This window comes from Eleutherodactylus coqui, chromosome 6 (assembly GCF_035609145.1).
Source record: "Eleutherodactylus coqui strain aEleCoq1 chromosome 6, aEleCoq1.hap1, whole genome shotgun sequence".
Taxonomy (NCBI): Eukaryota; Metazoa; Chordata; class Amphibia; order Anura; family Eleutherodactylidae; genus Eleutherodactylus; species Eleutherodactylus coqui.
In genome coordinates this window covers 11,743,708-11,764,311 of record NC_089842.1, presented here as the reverse complement: position 1 = coordinate 11,764,311, position 20,604 = coordinate 11,743,708, and the positions used below count along the sequence as shown (strand labels likewise).

The following is a 20,604-nucleotide window of genomic DNA, read 5'->3' as shown; positions in this document are numbered from 1 at the left end:
TCTCTCCTCCTGTAACATATATACAGGTCCCTATCAGGTCCCCCTCTCCCTTCTCTCCTCCGGTAACATATATAAAGGTCTCCATCATGTCCTCCTCTTCCTTCTCTCCTCCTGTAACATATATAAAGGTCTCCATCATGTCCTCATCTCCCTTCTCTCCTCCGGTAACATATATAAAGGTCTCCATCATGTCCTCCTCTCCCTTCTCTCCTCCGGTAACATATATAAAGGTTTCCATCATGTCCTCCTCTTCCTTCTCTCCTCCGGTAACATATATAAAGGTCTCCATCATGTCCTCCTCTCCCTTCTCTCCTCCGGTAACATATATAAAGGTTTCCATCATGTCCTCCTCTTCCTTCTCTCCTCCGGTAACATATATAAAGGTCTCCATCATGTCCTCCTCTCCCTTCTCTCCTCCGGTAACATATATAAAGGTTTCCATCATGTCCTCCTCTCCCTTCTCTCCTCCTGTAACATATATAAAGGTCTCCATCATGTCCCTCCTCTCCCTTCTCTCCTCCTGTAACATATATAAAGGTTTCCATCATGTCTTCCTCTCCCTTCTCTCCTCCTGTAACATATATAAAGGTTTCCATCATGTCCCCCTCTCCCTTCTCTCCTCCTGTAACATATATAAAGGTTTCCATCATGTCCTCCTCTCCCTTCTCTCCTCCTGTAACATATATAAAGGTCTCCATCATGTCTCCCTCTCCCTTTTTTTCTTCTGTAATATATATTAAGGTTTTCATCATGTCCCCCTTTTCTTCTGTTTATACAAATTAAGGGCCTCGTTTCTCGAAACCGTCAAACATTAATAGCCAGTAGCAGCCAATCATAGCTAGAGTTTCATGCCTCTATCTACAGTGGTAACATGAGAGCTGAGTTGCTGTAGGGAAACACGGACAGTCTTACTGTTGAACAGATTTGATAAATGTGTTATTAAGTCATTCCTAAATAGATTTTGTATATCAGACCTTCCACAATTTTTGTAGCCATCTTTGAACCCATTTAATGTAATTGAGGTCCCCAGACCTGACCTCCGTCTCCCCGATGAGGTCTCGCCACAGCTCTGTATAGCTGCGTTACTTCTCCCACTTTCTACGGGTTTCTAGACGAGCGCCGTATCTGCCTCTCCTACCGTCTGGCCGCCGTGAGTCTATGGGCCGGTTTTGCTGTACATGAGGTGCAATATTTCTGTCTGTCTTTGTTTTCCCCTGTTTGTTTCTGAATAATAGGGGTGATTGACATTTACGCTGCTGGGTAATTGCTGCCACCCATCTTGCTGGCAATCAGTTCCTAGTTGGTGTTTTCTTTGCAGGATTCCTTGTGGTTTTCATCATTTATTGGCCTCACTGCTTCGGGAACTGTAGAAACAGGGAAAGCTTCGTCACAAAGTAATCGTTCCTCACCACCACTCTCCGGGTAATGGCGTGCGGTTATTACTGTCTAGGCCGCCGCTTCCCTGACACGTTATCCTGGCAAATGACAGTGAAGGGTTAACACTTGGATTTGGAGTTTGGAATGTTCTTGAAACTGAACACCTTGTGCATCCCCCCCTTCCCTGGCTTTCATCCTGAGGAGAACATATGACGTAACCTGCCCTGGGCAGCCATGATGGGTGCTATTCCTGAAGGGAGGTGTCATGGTGGACGGCATAAAACCGTAATTCCTGGTTATAAGAAGGGGCGGGGCTATGATAAGCAGTGACATTTTGTGTCAAATATGTAACTGTCCAATTCATTGTGATAATCTGTGGTTTGGTACAGGGTGGTGGATCTGCCGTGGTTTGTGGGCAGTAACTCCGGTTCGTGTTCCCACCACTCGGCTGCATTTTGATTCTTCCTGAACACATTGCGCACACGGGTGAGGCGGTGGTGACTGCAAAGATTGTACTACCGGCAGCTCTATGGTTACATTTGGGGGCGACGGGGTGTCCTGACGCCTTGCTCAGGGGGGGACCTCTGTTGATGGATCACTAAATGTTTGCAGTAAACCCTCCACAAATATGGTGGACGTTGGCATGGGCGAACATTATCTGGATTGGTGACTATGATGTGTAACGGGACACCCTTTACCTGTGCTACCCACCAACTATTGTACCTTGTATTGTGTCTGTGTATCAGATTACATAGCAGGACCAAATGTGACATTTCTGTCACATTTCTGTTACACGGTATGGGTGTATGTGTCCTATCTGTATTTATGAGGTGGAGTTGTATGTGTCCTGTCTGTGTATTCTACAGGGTAGTGGTGTACATATCCTGTCTGTGTGCTCTACAGGGTAGAGATATGTAAATGTCCTGTCTTTGTATTCTAGAAGAGTAGGGGTCTACGTGTCCTTTCTGGATATTCTACAATGAAGAGGTGTACATATCCTGTCTGGGTATTCTACGGGGTAGAGGTGTACGTGTCCTGTCCGTGTATTCTACAGAGTAGGGTTTTATGGGTTCTGTATGTATATTATACAAGTTAGAGGTGTATGTGTCCTGTCTGGATATTCTACGGGAAAGAGGTGTATGTGTCCTGTCCGTGTATTCTACAGAGTAGGGTTTATGGGCTCTGTCTGTATTATACAAGCTAGAGGTGTATGTGTCCTGCCTGGGTATTCTGAGGGGTAGGGGTGTATGTGTCCTGTCTGTGTATTCTACAGGGTTAGAGGTGTACGTGTCCTGTCTGGGTATTCTGAGGGGTAGGTGTGTACGTGTCCTGTCTGGGTATTCTGAGGGGTAGGTGTGTACGTGTCCTGTTTTGTGTATTCTAGAAGAGTACGGGGGGGTACGTGTCCTGTCTGTATTCTATGCGGTATGGGTGTACATGTCCTGTCTGGGTATTCAACGGGGTAGAAGTGTATGTGTCCTGTCTGTGTATTCTAAGATGTAGGGGTGTACATGTCCTGTCTGTGTATTCTAAGGTGTAGGGGTGTACATGTCCTGTCTGTGTATTCTAAGGTGTAGGGGTGTACATGTCCTGTCTGTGTATTCTAAGGGGTAGTGGTGTATGACTCCTGTCTGTGTATACTAAAAGAGTAGTGGTGCATGTGCCCTGTCTGTGTATTTTACCGGGTAGTGGTGTACGTGTCCTGTCTGTGTATACTAGAAGAGTAGGGGTGTACATGTCCTGTCTGTGTATTCTAAGGTGTAGGGGTGTACATGTCCTGTCTGTGTATTCTAAGGGGTAGAGGTGTATGACTCCTGTCTGTGTATACTAGAAGAGTAGGGGTGTACGTGTCCTGTCTGTGTATTTTACGGGGTAGAGGTGTACATGTCCTGTCTGTGTATTCTACGGGGTAGAGGTGTACGTGTCCTGTCTGTGTATTTTACGGGGTAGAGGTGTACGTGTCCTGTCTGTGTATTTTACGGGGTAGAGGTGTACGTGTCCTGTCTGTGTATTTTACGGGGTAGAGGTGTACGTGTCCTGTCTGTGTATTCTACGGGGTAGAGGTGTACGTGTCCTGTCTGTATTCTATGGGGTAGAGATGTACGTGTCCTGTCTGTGTATTCTACGGGGTAGAGGTGTACTTGTTCTGTGTGTGTATTCTACGGGGTAGAGGTGTACGTGTCCTGTCTGTGTAGACTAGAAGAGTAGGGGTGTACATGTCCTGTATGCGTATTATACCGGGTAGTGGTGTATGTGTCCTGTCTTTGTATTCTACTGGGTAGGGGTGTACGTGTCCTGTCTGTGTATACTAGTAGAGTAGGGGTGTACGTGTCCTGTCTGTGTATTTTACGGGGTAGAGGTGTACATGTCCTGTCTGTGTATTTTACGGGGTAGAGGTGTACATGTCCTGTCTGTGTATTTTACGGGGTAGAGGTGTACATGTCCTGTCTGTGTATTCTACGGGGTAGAGGTGTACGTGTCCTGTCTGTGTATTCTACGGGGTAGAGGTGTACTTGTCCGGGCTGTGTAGAGTAGAAGATAGGGGTGTATGTGTCCTTTCTGTGGGGTAGGGGTGGATGTGTTGTATCTATGTATTCTATGGGGTATAGGTGGATGTGTCCTGTCTGTATATTCAGCTATGGGGCAGGGTGGATGTGTCCTGTCTGTGTATCATGTGACATGTCTGTGTATCAGGTTGCACAGTAGGGGTGGAAGTGTTGTGTATCTTGTTACATAGTTAAGGGGGGGTAGATTTGACATACCGGTACGTATGTATTGGGTTACAAAGTAGAGGTAGTTGTGTCTTATCAGGTTGCACAGTAGGGGTGGATGTGTTGTGTATCTTGTTACATGGTAGGGGTAGATGGGACCTGTCTCTGAATGAGGTTACACAGTAGGGGTAGTTGTGTTGTGTCTGTATCAGGTTACACAGTAGGGGTAGATGTGACATGTCTCTGTATTAGGTTAGACAGTAGGGGTAGATGTGTCTGTATCAGGTTACACTGTAGGGGTAGATGTGTCTGTATCAGGTTACACAGTAGGGGTAGATGTGTCTGTATCAGGTTACACAGTAGGGGTAGATGTGTCTGTATCAGGTTACACTGTAGGGGTAGATGTGTCTGTATCAGGTTACTCAGTAGGGGTAGATGTGTCTGTGTCAGGTTACACAGTAGGGGTAGATGTGTCTGTATCAGGTTACACAGTAGGGATAGATGTGTCTGTATCAGGTTGCACAGTAGGGGTAGATGTGACATGTCTCTGTATTAGGTTAGACAGTAGGGGTAGATGTGTCTGTATCAGGTTACACTGTAGGGGTAGATGTGTCTGTATCAGGTTACACAGTAGGGGTAGATGTGACATGTCTCTGTATTAGGTTAGACAGTAGGGGTAGATGTGTCTGTATCAGGTTACACTGTAGGGGTAGATGTGTCTGTATCAGGTTACACTGTAGGGGTAGATGTGTCTGTATCAGGTTACACTGTAGGGGTAGATGTGTCTGTATCAGGTTGCACAGTAGGGGTAGATGTGTCTGTATCAGGTTGCACAGTAGAGGTAGTTGTGTCTGTATCAGGTTACACTGTAGGGGTAGATGTGTCTGTATCAGGTTACACTGTAGGGGTAGATGTGTCTGTATCAGGTTACACTGTAGGGGTAGATGTGTCTGTATCAGGTTACACAGTAGGGGTAGATGTGTCTGTATTAGGTTACACAGTAGGGGTAGATGTGTCTGTATTAGGTTACACAGTAGGGGTAGATGTGTCTGTATCAGGTTACACAGTAGGGGTAGATGTGTCTATCAGGTTGCACAGTAGGGGTAGATGTGTCTATCAGGTTGCACAGTAGGGGTAGATGTGTCTGTATCAGGTTGCACAGTAGGGGTAGATGTGTCTGTATCAGGTTGCACAGTAGGGGTAGATGTGTCTGTATCAGGTTACACTGTAGGGGTAGATGTGTCTGTATCAGGTTACACAGTAGGGGTAGATGTGTCTGTATCAGGTTACACAGTAGGGGTAGATGTGTCTGTATCATGTTACACAGTAGGGGTAGATGTGTCTGTATGAGGTTACACTGTAGGGGTAGATGTGTCTGTATGAGGTTACACTGTAGGGGTAGATGTGTCTGTATCAGGTTACACTGTAGGGGTAGATGTGTCTGTATCAGGTTACACTGTAGGGGTAGATGTGTCTGTATCAGGTTACACTGTAGGGGTAGATGTGTCTGTATCAGGTTGCACAGTAGGGGTAGATGTGTCTGTATCAGGTTGCACAGTAGGGGTAGATGTGTCTGTATCAGGTTACACTGTAGGGGTAGATGTGTCTGTATCAGGTTACACTGTAGGGGTAGATGTGTCTGTATCAGGTTACACAGTAGGAGTAGATGTGTCTGTATGAGGTTACACTGTAGGGGTAGATGTGTCTGTATCAGGTTACACTGTAGGGGTAGATGTGTCTGTATGAGGTTACACTGTAGGGGTAGATGTGTTGTGTATCTTGTTACACAGTAGGGGTAGATGTGTCTGTATCAGGTTACACAGTAGGGGTAGATGTGTCTGTATCAGGTTACACAGTAGGGGTAGATGTGTCTGTATCAGGTTACACAGTAGGGGTAGATGTGTCTGTATCAGGTTGCACAGTAGGGGTAGATGTGTCTGTATCAGGTTACACAGTAGGGGTAGATGTGTCTGTATCAGGTTGCACAGTAGGGGTAGATGTGTCTGTATCAGGTTACACAGTAGGGGTAGATGTGTCTGTATCAGGTTGCACAGTAGGGGTAGATGTGACCTGTCTCTGTATTAGGTTACACAGTAGGGGTAGTTGTGTTGTGTATCTTGTTACATGGTAGGGCTAGATGTGACATGTCTCTGTGTCAGGTTACACAGTAGGGGTAGATGTGTCTGTATCAGGTTACACAGTAGGGGTAGATGTGTCTGTATCAGGTTACACAGTAGGGGTAGATGTGTCTGTATCAGGTTACACAGTAGGGGTAGTTGTGACCTGTCTCTGTATTAGGTTACACAGTAGGGGTAGTTGTGTTGTGTATCTTGTTACATGGTAGGGGTAGATGTGACATGTCTCTGTGTCAGGTTACACAGTAGGGGTAGATGTCTCTGTGTCAGGTTACACAGTAGGGGTAGATGTGTCTGTATCAGGTTACACAGTAGGGGTAGATGTGTCTGTATCAGGTTACACAGTAGGGGTAGATGTGTCTGTATCAGGTTACACAGTAGGGGTAGTTGTGACCTGTCTCTGTATTAGGTTACACAGTAGGGGTAGTTGTGTTGTGTATCTTGTTACATGGTAGGGGTAGATGTGACATGTCTCTGTGTCAGGTTACACAGTAGGGGTAGATGTGTCTATCAGGTTACACAGTAGGGGTAGATGTGTCTGCATCAGGTTGCACAGTAGGGGTAGATGTGTCTGCATCAGGTTACACAGTAGGGGTAGATGTGTCTGTATCAGGTTACACAGTAGGGGTAGATGTGTCTGTATCAGGTTACACAGTAGGGGTAGATGTGTCTTTGTCAGGTTACACAGTAGGGGTAGATGTGTCTGTATCAGGTTACTCAGTAGGGGTAGAACGTGTCTGTATCAGGTTACTCAGTAGGGGTAGATGTGTCTGTGTCAGGTTACACAGTAGGGGTAGATGTGTCTGTGTCAGGTTACACAGTAGGGGTAGATGTGTCTGTGTCAGGTTACACAGTAGGGGTAGATGTGTCTGTATCAGGTTACACAGTAGGGGTAGTTGTGTCTGTGTCAGGTTACACAGTAGGGGTAGATGTGTCTGTATCAGGTTACACAGTAGGGGTAGATGTGACATGTCTCTGTATCAGGTTACACAGTAGGGGTAGATGTGTCTGTATCAGGTTACTCAGTAGGGGTAGATGTGTCCGTATCAGGTTACACAGCTGGAGTGTATATATCGTGTCTGTATACCTGGTTAGCTGGAGCAGGCCGATGGTACGTGATGGCACATCGGTGACAGACAGAGATAGGGGCAGCACATTTTTATCAAAAATGAACTTAACAAGAACACAATATACATTATTTTGCTGCATGGGAGGGTTCATATACTTTAACGTTCCATCATAACACTCCTCATTGGTACATGTTTTAAAGTGATAGTAACCTAAATTGTCGCAGTCACAATATTTACCACGTTCGGCTTTCTCAATGGTCCATACATCGCCTTATGTCTTCTCTCTGAAGTGGCAGCAGTAACAAGGCACACGACAATGTAGACCTCTCAACCATACTTGTTACCAGAGCTTCTGCGTCCGTAGACTGACCTCTATAGGAGCTGCGCCCTGCCAGCCCATTGGACGCCCAATGTCATTTCTACAGAGGACACCCCTCACCCTGAAACAACTATGAGACTGTTGCCTCGTTACACACAACTCTATACATTACTGCTGTCTATCGAGTGCCTTGCTGCGCCATTATAGATTCAGTGACCATGTGACCCGACCTCATACACATATATCATCACATTATCCCACATAATTCCTATACAACTAATTTACTTCTACTAAGGTCTCCTGCAGACGGCCTGGTCGGATCCTGCTGCAAGAATTCTCGCAGTGGGATGCAAGCCGTGACCCGCAGCTCACCTGCTCCAGGCGTCTCTGCTATATGCCGGCTGCCGCCCAGCTGGCACATGTGCAGTGCAGAGCCGGCGCGACACTACTGACGTTTCTGCGCGGGCCTCTGCGAGACTCGCACAGAAATAGGACATGCCGGTATTTGCTTACCACGCGAATTTTCACGCGGTCAAATGGAGGCTGTCTGCATAGGATTGCATTATCTAATGCAATCCTATGGCAGCGGGCACGGGCGGAAATTCTGCGGTAAATCCTGCTGCGAAATTTCCGCCCATGTGCATTCCGCCTAACTCGCGTTATCTCTTCCACAAGGCCTTGCACTAATCATTTGGCACCATACTTTATTACGCAAACTAGCATAATGGGTTTGCATCCCACCTTGCCCAGGGATTCTACAGAACACCAGTCCCTGGGGAATTATCACACGACCGACCGATGGCACACCATAATCTGACTTACATTTGTTCCGTGTCAACCTCTTCAACACCGCCGCTGCATTGTTAGTTGCGGAGACTTTGTCTCTTCCCATGCACTGCGGGTCCTTCGCCCCGGTAATACAGCTACTCCTTCATTTTCAATGGTCTTTTTTTTTGCCTGCAGTGGCCATCGCTGCTGCTGCACAGATCGTCTTGTCAGTCTCTCTTTGGGCCTCCTGGTCGCTCCCCAGCATGGGGATATTTCTGCCGCCCCTGTAATACAGCCTCTCGGGTCTCTGGTTGGCTTTGGCTGCTGAGTCACTAAGAGCTGTGGTGCAGCACTGTATCTTGTCTATGGTGCCTGCTGCACCTGGAAGGTTCTGCTGCCCTCTGGAAGGGGCGGGGCTTCGTCCCATTTATTTTCCCTGTTACAGGTCAGGTCGTCTTAGCGGTGACACACTAGTCGTTTCGCCGCTGACCTTCTGCCCTCTTCCTGGCGCTACCACCAGCCGGGGCGCAGTTGGAGTGGCTGCTGTTAGTATAGTGTAGTGTGGAAGGGTGGACATACATGTTGGGGTGGATACGTTGTATCTGTGTATTAGGTTACGTGGTAGGTGTCTATGTGTCATCCCTGTATAGTAAAGTTTCCTGCAGGAGTGTATATGTGGTAGATGTGTTGTCTGTATCAGTTCACCCGGCAGGAGTGCATGTGTTGTGTGTGTATGTACGTATGTGTGTATGTATGTGTTGTGTGTGTATGTATGTATGTGTGTATGTATGTATGTATGTGAGGTTCTAAGTTAGGAGTGTATGTGTCATGTATCAGGTTATATGATAGGGGTGTACATGTGTGTCTGTGTACTAGGTTACATGCTAGGTGCATATGTGTCATCCCTGTATATTACTGCTCCCCGCAGTAATGGCTCTGGACGGAGCACTGACATTTTGGATGATCCTTTGTTCTCTTTTTCCAGATGATTTGCTGGGGCGCTTCTTATCGTTTGTCGTGACTTTTTTCTGCATTAGTATGCACTCAGACCAAGCAGTAAGGGGCCCATGTAGGTTACCGCTGCGTTTGCCGTGCCTAGCCTTTGAGCATAGTCTTGCATCGCCGCGTGGATTTACAGGTAGGGCGGCACCACTGCAGGCCTCGTTCGCACATCACAAAAGTAAGAACATTTTAGGTGAAGAAGAAAAAAAAGTCGTTTCCATATCAGTCGTATTATTATATGACCGTGATGTAGACAGAAGATTCGAGAGAAGGATCAAACGTAACGTACATGACCACCAATGTTCCCTCTAAGCCTCGGGGCAGTTGGGGGGACCGGGGCATTCATCCCCCTATCTGTATCTTTACATCACATTTGAACGCTCCAGTTGCGTCACGCACGGGCAAACCTCTCGGCGCAAGCGGTAAACAAATCAATAGAGCCCTCCTCATCCAGCATATAGCAAAAGAGTGTCCTTTCACCAGGCGTAGGGGAGATAAGTCTTTTTTTTCACCATGGGACCCTTAGGACGACATATGTCACTATATATTTATACAATGGCATATGTCAGCCTTCTGTCGGAGAAATACATTGGGAAATACCAAAATATACTTCAGATGGAAGGCTCTGATGTGAACTGGGCTGAGCCTGCAATGTAGAACAGCATCCACTAAAGAGGTGCTTCAAGTAGGTTTTACTTATGTATTTGTTAAAACCCCATTCCCCGTGCTGTAAAATAACGAACTAGCATATACTGGCCTCTGCCTGCATTTACTGCGCCACTGCTCGGTCCTCCTCTCTGGTTGTGTATTTACAGGCTGCAGTCCCGCCTGTTTACTGAATGTCACAGGCTGCTGCAGCCAATGAAGATTGAAATCCACGGGAACTGCGCCTGCAGTTACCAGCGCCGGCCACTACACAGAGGCCGATGCGGAGACTTCCGCTGCTTCCACTCCAACCTCTGTATTTGCGGCGCTGACAGCATTCGCCCGCTCAGCTGACTGGTTGGGGTCCCGAGCAACGGACCCCAGCCGATCAACTATTGATGACCTGTCCTGAGGTTAGGTCACCAATAGTATTCTAATTGCTAGGATGAGTTTTACTACGCATGCTCAGGCTATAACTGTTTGCTATTAAATCAATAGAACGCATAGAAGTCAATGACACAGCTGAGCATACGCAGTACGTTTTACAGGACATGTTCAGCGTGTTACTACTCACAAGGCCGAGCATGTGCGGAGAGAGAATGTGCTGTTTGGGTTAAAAGGAGCAGAAGTGGAACACAGCTGAACGGCAGAAGAAAAAAAATTGAGGCTTTCCAGATGTGCTTCTTCTGTATACGGTTGTACTGCGCATGCTCGGCTTATTAGTATCTTCTATGGGTTCCATCGAAGCCAATGGAGCACATATAAGCCTATGCATGCAGTAGGAGGAAGCAAGCGGCGTAGGCAGATCAAGTTCTGAGCATGCACCAAGAGCGGGCATGTGCTGCTCACAGAGGGGGAAATGCAGGTTCCAAGGCGTATGCTCAACCAGGAAAACGGGGATTGTAGCAGAATGAAAAACTGCTGAATATGCTCATTCCTGGAGTGACGGGTATTGTATGTCTGAAGAATGGTGCAGCTTACAAGGAGCAGCGACAGCCAGTGGCCACCTCAGTGCACTTTGAGCTGGTGAGGTGGCCAGCTGACAGTTATTTCCGCTGACCAGCCGTCTCCTCCTGTGGGTATTACTGGGGAGAGGGAGACACGTTTCTGCAGTTCACACTGGTTTTTCGTTCCGTTTTGCTCACTGCTCACAGACGTTGAGCCATATGATAATTATCATAGAATAACACGGATATTCGGCGGTCAGATCATGACTTTCCGGAATCTGTGCTTGTGGAGTCGCTCTGGGTGATCGCTATGCTAATAAAGCTTCATTATTGTGGGGGATGGGAGACGGTTTAGACCGCGGGTTCTTCTCACCCCTCGCAGCGCTGCTGCGATCCTCGCCTTGGAGCTGCAGACGCCATCGCCGAGGACCTGTTCTGTCATGACGCCAGGTTTTATGGAGACTCGGTGACGTCATCGTTCTCTCGTCTGGTGACTTTTACTTCTTTTCAGTGCATTCTTCCTCCCCAATAACCGGCGGCAGGCGGCGGCAGGCGGCTGCTGGCGGAGACTTTTATGGTTTCATTTACTGTAAGATATATGAAATGAGAGCAATAAGTGAAAACCACAAAGAGGTGCTGACGATGTCATGGGGAGGCGGCGGCGGGGATCTGCTCCCCTGGATTCCCTCTCTGACCGCTCATTCAGTGCATCATTTGCCGTCTCTACAACTTCTCTCCCTCCTGATGTTGGGGCTCCTCGGGGTTCGATCCTCGGTCGCCTCCTCTTTTCTCTGCTGTCTCTTATCTGACACTGAATCTTTCATGAACTTGAATCTGAGTTGCTGCCATCTGCTGACCGGCTTAATTCTTATTTTTCCATCTTGGTGCTACCATAGTTTGTGCGGTGCGTGGCTGCTGTCTTGGGGTCAGATGTGACTTCAGTTTTTCCTTCACTTCCTGTAATCAGTCTCTTGCTCGCTCCTGTCACCCGCACCTCAAACATCTCCAGAATCCGCCCTTTTCATACTGTGGGTACAGCAAAGACTCTTATTGCTGCCCTGATCCACCCCATCCTTACTACTGTAACTCCCGCTGATCATCTTCCCATCACTAAACTCTCCGCTCTACAATCCGTGCTGAATGCTGCAGCCAGGATCATATGTAGGTCCTACACTGATGTCCCTACCCTGTGCCTGTCCCTGCACCGACGCCTGCACCCTGTGCCAGTCCCTGCACCGACGCCTGCACCCTGTGCCAGTCCCTGCACCGACGCCTGCACCCTGTGCCAGTCCCTGCACCGACGCCTGCACCCTGTGCCTGTCCCTGCACCGACGCCTGCACCCTGTGCCAGTCCCTGCACGGACAGCTGCACCCTGTGCCAGTCCCTGCACCGACGCCTGCACCCTGTGCCAGTCAATGCACCGACGCCTGCACCCTGTGCCAGTCCCTGCACGGACAGCTGCACCCTGTGCCAGTCCCTGCACCCTGTGCCAGTCCCTGCACGGGCGCCTGCACTCTGTGCCAGTCCCTGCACGGGCGCCTGCACCCTGTGCCAGTCCCTGCACCGACGCCTGCACCCTGTGCCAGTCCCTGCACTTGTTGTCTATCCACTATAGAGCACATTGTATACTCACGACTGTCATCCATAAAGCTCTCCTCAGCGCTGTACTGCTCTATATCTCCTCCATCATCTTTGCCTACTGACCCACATATGATCTCAGTTCTGCTAATGACCTTTCATGATGTTTCTCCATGACCTGAAGCTCCGCCTCCCATCACAAAGAGGCGAATTCATCCCCTAATCTAACGCTTCTCCATTTACCCCTCTTCTTCATTCCCCCTCAGAACCTGGTCACTGTATCCCCCTCCACCCCCCATATAGGTATATACACAGACAGCGTCTGGTGACGGCTCACACAGCGTCATGTATACTACTCTCTTTATATACAAGATGGCCAGACCATTGGACAGAACAAGCACTGCTACATCTTGTGTCCCCCTCACTTCCTCATAGAGTGTGAGCTCTTTTGTCTCCCCTGTTTCCACATAGATTGTAAGCTCTTGTGAACAGGGCTATCACTCTGATTTCCACTTGTCTACAACTATTTGAACAGCACTATGGAATAGGTTGGCGCCATAAAATGACTATTATTCTTCAGATTTTGCATCTGGTTTCACTCTGAAATTGCCCCACCCATCTGCCCAATTGCTGCTAACATCAATCCCTGTCCCGCATGCAGGACGCCCGTGGCCCTTACCCCGCGTGCAGTATGCCCGTGGCCGTTACACCACGTGCAGGACGCCCGGGGCCCCCTAGCCCCCGTGTGCAGGACGCCCGGGGCCCCCTAGCCCCCGTGTGCAGGACGCCCGGGGCCCCCTAGCCCCCGCGTGCAGGACGCCCGGGGCCCCCTAGCCCCCGCGTGCAGGACGCCCGGGGCCCCCTAGCCCCCGCGAGCAGGACGCCCGGGGCCCCCGCGTGCAGGACGCTCGGGGCCCTTACCCCGCGTGCAGGAAGCTTGGGGCCCTTACCCCGCGTGCAGGACACCCGGGGCCCTTACCCCGCGTGCAGGAAGCTTGGGGCCCTATTCCAGATAAGAACCTTCAAATTGGTCAGATTTTGTGTTTTCTTGACCTGCCTGCTGAGTAGCATGCTGCCCACCGAGCGGTTCAGGGCCACAGCCGGCGTACTTGCAGTTCTATCTTGCTGCAGATGCTTCGTGTCATCACCTCCTCTGCGCAGTGTTGGGCTTTCTTGCGCAATTTACATTTACGGCTACTTCTATTTGTGGGTTGTCAGAACATTTTGCACCAGGCCGCTGTCGTAGATCTCGCTAGTGTTCTCCATGACTTTCTGGTTTGGGCGTCCGCTATGGCGGCATGTGACGGGCTGTAGGGTACAAGGTGGCGGTTGTAGTTATTGGCGTCGTCTTTAAGGCGTGCTGCGAATCCTCTGATAGATCCCATTATCCGCTCTATTAAGCTTCTGGTATTTTCTATCGCTTTCTTTGGCAGTTTCGCCCTATCTTGTCTGTGGTTGGGGACAATGTTCTGGAAATACTCGGCGGAACGCCCCTCCCCCACCCAGGGTGTAAGTTTTGGGTGGAGGGTAATGTATGGGAGCCAAATAAATGATTGCCTGATGGATGATGTCACTTGTCTCCTCTGACAACTTTATTCTCGGGGTGGTTTCTTGTATACACAGACTGATGGGTGATGGATACAGTCAAGACATTTCCGTCCCCCCACCCCCACCCGAGGAGCAGAGAACATATGGGGGGCGGGTTCTGTACACTCAGGCCAAATGTTTTCAGGCTGATTTTGAGTTTTGTGTCTTTTTGTTGCTTTTTACACTCTTTTTTTAATTTCTTTTTCTCATTTTAGGATGTCCTTCGGGAATGTTCAAATCCACCCAGGGAGATGAGAGCTGCATGCACTGTCCCTTTAACAGCCGGACCACCTCCGAGGGGGCCACCAACTGTGTGTGCCGGACGGGCTACTACCGGACAGACACAGACCCTCTAGAGATGCCTTGCACTAGTAGGTTACATGTTTACAGTGTCCAGGAAGGGAAGTTAATTAATGTGACACAAAGGGGTAGGAGGTGCGGGAGTAGATGGGGCAGATAATGATATGACACATGGTGGTAGGAGGTGCGGGAGTAGATGGGGCAGCTAATGATGTGACATGGGGGTAGGAGGTGCGGGGTAGATGGGGCAGCTAATGATGTGACACGGGAGTAGGTGGTGCGGGAGTAGATGGGGCAGCTAATGATGTAACAAATGGGGGTAGGAGGTGCGGGAGTAGATGGGGCAGCTAATGATGTGACACGTGGGGGTAGGAGGTGCGGGAGTAGATGGGGCAGCTAATGATGTGACACTTGGGGGTAGGAGGTGCGGGAGTAGATGGGGCAGCTAATGATGTGACACTTGGTGGTAGGAGGTGCGGGAGTAGATGGGGCAGCTAATGATGTGACACTTGGTGGTAGGAGGTGCGGGAGTAGATGGGGCAGCTAATGATGTAACACATGGGGGTAGGAGGTGCCGTTATTAATGGGGCAGCTAATGATGTGACACTTGGTGGTAGGAGGTGCGGGAGTAGATGGGGCAGCTAATGATGTAACACATGGAGGTAGATGGTGCCGTTATTAATGGGGCACATTACGGTGGTACAGTTACGTCCTCCGGATGCAGAATTCGTATAGAGTGGGATCAGTAGCCGCTCCCGCTCCATACACCATAAGGTTTGGCTGTCATTGACAGTTGACGCCCGTCCACAAGGGCTGTGATCGGCTCTCATGCTGATTGCGGCTGATAATCCTTTTAAATGGTGTTTGGGGTCCCAAACTGCCGCCTTACGATAAGATCATGAGCTGCCATTGGGTTATTGTGGCAGCCCAGGGCCAGGGTTGCCATGAAGGAATGCCAGTCAAGGCAGGCTTGTGGTATATCTTGGTAGACTACCTGTCAGAATGTGGTGTAATGCAATACTATGGTATTGCAGTATCCTTTGTGAGTGATTAAACAATCACAAGTTGAAGACCCCTCAGGGGACTAAAGTAAAAGAAGGTAAAACTAACTGAGAAAATAGTCTTTTACTTACTGTATACAAAAAATACAACTCATCCTGCGAGAATCCAGGAAAAATAAGAGAGTTATAATTTGGTGAAAGTGGGGAAGAGAAACCAAAAATTGGGGACGCATTATTAAGGTGTTGAACTCTTATGGTCAGTAGGGTCCTCTCTCCTATAAAGTGTAAGCTCTTATGGTCAGTAGGGTCCTCTTTCCTATAGAGTGTAAGCTCTTATGGTCAGTAGGGTCCTCTCTCCTATAGAGTGTAAGCTCTTATGGTCAGTAGGGTCCTCTCTCCTATAGAGTGTAAGCTCTTATGGTCAGTGGGTTCCTCTCTCCTATAGAGTGTAAGCTCTTATGGTCAGTGGGTTCCTCTCTCCTATAGAGTATAAGCTCTTATGGTCAGTAGGGTCCTCTCTCCTGTAGAGTGTAAGCTCTTATGGTCAGTAGGGTCCTCTCTCCTATAGAGTGTAAGCTCTTATGGTCAGTAGGTTCCTCTCTCCTATAGAGTGTAAGCTCTTATGGTCAGTAGGGTCCTCTCTCCTGTAGAGTGTAAGCTCTTATGGTTAGTCGGATGCCGTAGAGGCTTATGTTTTGTGGTGGGGTTGTCTCCTGTAGACTGTAAGCTCTTATGGTCAGTGGTGGGGTTGTCTCCTGTAGAGTCTAAGCTCTTATGGTCAGTGGTGGGGTTGTCTCCTGTAGAGTGTAAGCTCTTATGGTCAGTGGTGGGGTTGTCTCCTGTAGAGTGTAAGCTCTTGTGGTCAGTGGTGGGGTTGTCTCCTGTAGAGTGTAAGCTCTTGTGGTCAGTGGTGGGGTTGTCTCCTGTAGAGTGTAAGCTCTTGTGATCAGTGGTGGGGTTGTCTCTTGTAGACTGTAAGCTCTTATGGTCAGTGGTGGGGTTGTCTCTTGTAGACTATAAGCTCTTGTGGTCAGTGGTGGGGTTGTCTCCTGTAGAGTGTAAGCTCTTATGGTCAGTGGTGGGGTTGTCTCCTGTAGACTGTAAGCTCTTATGGTCAGTGGTGGGTTTGTCTCCTGTAGAGTCTAAGCTCTTATGGTCAGTGGTGGGGTTGTCTCTTGTAGACTGTAAGCTCTTATGGTCAGTGGTGGGGTTGTCTCCTGTAGACTGTAAGCTCTCATGGTCAGTGGTGGGGTTGTCTCCTGTAGAGTGTAAGCTCTTATGGCCACTGGTGGGGTTGTCTCCTGTAGAGTGTAAGCTCTTGTGGTCAGTGGTGGGGTTGTCTCCTGTAGAGTGTAGCTCTTATGGTCAGTGGTGGGGTTGTCTCCTGTAGACTGTAAGCTCTTATGGTCACTGGTGGGGTTGTCTCCTGTAGAGTGTAAGCTCTTATGGTTAGTGGTGGGGTTGTCTCCTGTAGAGTGTAAGCTCTTATGGTTAGTGGTGGGGTTGTCTCCTGTAGAATGTAAGCTCTTATGGTCAGTGGTGGGGTTGTCTCCTGTAGAGTGTAAGCTCTTATGGTTAGTGGTGGGGTTGTCTCCTGTAGAGTGTAAGCTCTTATGGTCACTGGTGGGGTTGTCTCCTGTAGAGTGTAAGCTCTTATGGTCACTGGTGGGGTTGTCTCCTGTAGAGTGTAAGCTCTTATGGTTAGTAGTGGGGTTGTCTCCTGTAGAGTGTAAGCTCTTATGGTCAGTGGTGGGGTTGTCTCCTGTAGAGTGTAAGCTTTTATGGTCAGTGGTGGGGTTGTCTCTTGTAGAGTGTAAGCTCTTATGGTCACTGGTGGGGTTGTCTCCTGTAGAGTGTAAGCTCTTATGGCCACTGGTGGGGTTGTCTCCTGTAGAGTGTAAGCTCTTATGGTCAGTGGTGGGGTTGTCTCCTGTAGAGTGTAAGCTCTTGTGGTCAGTGGTGGGGTTGTCTCTTGTAGAGTGTAAGCTCTTGTGGCCACTGGTGGGGTTGTCTCCTGTAGAGTGTAAGCTCTTATGGTTAGTGGTGGGGTTGTCTCCTGTAGAGTGTAAGCTCTTATGGTCAGTGGTGGGGTTGTCTCCTGTAGAGTGTAAGCTCTTATGGTTAGTGGTGGGGTTGTCTCCTGTAGAGTGTAAGCTCTTGTGGTCAGTGGTGGGGTTGTCTCCTGTAGAGTGTAAGCTCTTATGGTCAGTGGTGGGGTTGTCTCCTGTAGACTGTAAGCTCTTATGGTCAGTGGTGGGGTTGTCTCTTGTAGAGTGTAAGCTCTTATGGCCACTGGTGGGGTTGTCTCCTGTAGAATGTAAGCTCTTGTGGTCAGTGGTGGGGTTGTCTCTTGTAGACTATAAGCTCTTATGGCCACTGGTGGGGTTGTCTCCTGTAGACTGTAAGCTCTTATGGTCAGTGGTGGGGTTGTCTCCTGTAGACTGTAAGCTCTTATGGTCAGTGGTGGGGTTGTCTCCTGTAGACTGTAAGCTCTTATGGTCAGTGGTGGGGTTGTCTCCTGTAGAGCGTAAGCTCTTATGGTCAGTGGTGGGGTTGTCTCCTGTAGACTGTAAGCTCTTATGGTCAGTGGTGGGGTTGTCTCCTGTAGACTGTAAGCTCTTGTGGTCAGTGGTGGGGTTGTCTCCTGTAGACTGTAAGCTCTTGTGGTCAGTGGTGGGGTTGTCTCCTGTAGACTGTAAGCTCTTGTGGTCAGTGGTGGGGTTGTCTCCTGTAGACTGTAAGCTCTTGTGGTCAGTGGTGGGGTTGTCTCCTGTAGAGTGTAAGCTCTTGTGGTCAGTGGTGGGGTTGTCTCCTGTAGAGTGTAAGCTCCTATGGTCAGTGGTGGGGTTGTCTCCTGTAGAGTGTAAGCTCTTGTGGTCAGTGGTGGGTTTGTCTCCTGTAGACTGTATATACTGTATATCTATGTACATATCTGTTTCTTTCTCTTTTCGCTTTGCTCCCCTCAGCCACACCATCCGCTCCCCAGAATGTCATCTCCAGCGTCAACGAGACGTCCCTTATGTTGGAGTGGGCACCGCCCCGGGATTCAGGAGGCCGCGGGGATCTGGCATATAACATTATCTGTAAGAGCTGTGGCTCGGGTCGAGGAGCTTGTACGCGCTGCGGAGATAACGTCCAGTTTGCCCCCCGCCAGCTGGGCCTTCCTGAACCCCGAGTTTACATCAGTGACCTGCTGGCGCACACGCAGTACACATTCGAGATCCAAGCTGTGAACGAAGTCACCGACCAGAGCCCGTACTCCCCGCAGTTCGCATCCGTCAATATTACCACTAACCAGGCAGGTAAGTGTCTGAAAGGCCAATAACCCCACCGAGCAGAGGCGATATAAGTCACATATATGATGTAAATGTCTCTGGAGGTTATATCAGTGCTGGAGCGTTATAAGAGCAGAGGCTGATATCACTCACATATGATATATCTCTGGAGGTTATATCAGTGCTGGAGCGTTATAAGAGGAGAGGCTGATATCACTCACATATTGAAGGAGATATACAATATAAAGTAGTAATTGGGGGCAGAGAGAATTTTCATTCATCTTATTGGACACTGCAGCGAGCCTCTCCCCAGCCTGAAATGGCTGATAACTGTGAAATACAGTGTAAGCTAATGTTTGCTGCTCTTCCCGATTATTTGGCCACTAGGTGGAAGTGTCTGGCCTCTTGGCTGTGCATATATGGGGGTGCAGGCAGGCTGTATATCGGGGGGCTCATCCTTCTCACTCCTTTATCGCTTACGTTTTGCAGTCCTTTACAAGTGAGGCGCGGGGCACATAGCTGCCTCCCCCAGTGGCGCTGCGCACTGCATTCATAATTGATGCTTTGCTGGGGTCCGCAGACACACACGGCTCTGCTGCTCTGAAATGAGGTCAGCTGTCATGCAGCCAGCTGCCCGGGGATCACGGATCTGCCCGACTATCTCCTGCGCTAATCACATGACAGAAACCCGGGGCGTGTATGAGGAGCGGCGTCAGTAGGTGCTACAGCTGGGCGCAACATGGGCTCTGACTGCGGAGAAAGGAGTGTCAGCTCCTGGGGTCAGGGATGATGGGAGGGATGCCCCTCGTTTATCAAAAGGGTCTGCGGATTCTGATGCAAATTCACAGCTAATTTCACACCTTCAATCAAAAGGCTGAACCTGCTGCTGGGAGGAAAACTGCCAGTCCAAACCTGCGCCAGCAGATGAACCAGGCCCAGGGGGAGGTACAGGCACTTAAAGGGGGGTCCTACTACTTAAAACTGCTCCACAACCACTCTGTGCTTTCTAGTAGCTGCTGACCAGGACATGTGACTGCTGCGGCCAATCACTGGCTGTAGAAGGTCACTGCTGGGGTCTGTGATTGGCCGCAGCAGTCACATGTCCTGGTCAGCAGCAGCCAGGGAGGACAGAGAGGTTGTGGAGCCGTTTTAAGTAGTGGAAAACTCCTTTAACCCCTTGAGTGGCACGCCCGGAAATTTTCCGGGACGAGCTCCACTGCCCATAGCGATACTGCCCGGAAGATTTCCGGGCTATGTATCACTATGGGAGCTGCAGAGCACAATGCCACAAGCTGTGACAGTGTGCTCTGCCTGCACAGTCCCACACAGAGCAGTGCAAGGGCTTTGAAAAACCAGCAGAAGATATTGCCGGCATATCGGCAATGTCCTGCTTTGTTTACAGGTTGCCATAGAGACCATCGGCTTGTCAGAAGCAAGCCGATGGTCTCTGTGGCAGGGAGAGCTTGGTGCTTGGCTGTCAGAGGACAGCTAGGTACCAGCTCTTAAAGCAGAGATCAGAGAAAACCTCCGATCTCTGCTGTGTTAACCCTTTACATGCTGCAGTCTATGTGACTGCAGCATGTAAAGGGCTGTCACTGCAGCATGTAAAGGGCTGTCACCATCAGACCCCCGGAATGTGATCAGGGGGTCCTGATGGGTCCCTGTGGAAGTCCCCTAAAGGGACAAAAAAAAAAAAAAAAAGTTTAAAAAAAAAAAAAAAGTTAAAAAATTATTAAAAAAAAAAAATTATAAAAAGACTTGTCTCCCTTTACTTTGTAAAAAATCAAAAATACAATCACACATGTGGTATCCGTGCGTCGTAATGACCCAGAGAAGGAAGTTAATACATTATTTAACCCCTTAATGACATGGCCCCTTTTTTTCTTTT

The 20,604-nt window shown here is 49.1% G+C and overlaps 1 protein-coding gene across 4 annotated transcripts in view; it reads left to right on the top strand.

Moving 5' to 3' along the window:
* EPHB2 (EPH receptor B2) overlaps nt 1-20,604 on the top strand; it is a 127,501-nt gene that overhangs the window by 84,140 nt on the left and 22,757 nt on the right. For all 4 annotated transcript variants that reach the window (XM_066606214.1, XM_066606217.1, XM_066606215.1 and 1 more), the window contains exons 4-5: nt 14,356-14,511; nt 18,408-18,743. In XM_066606214.1, the coding sequence (XP_066462311.1) occupies nt 14,356-14,511; nt 18,408-18,743 (492 nt within the window). The remainder of the gene's footprint in view (nt 1-14,355; nt 14,512-18,407; nt 18,744-20,604) is intronic.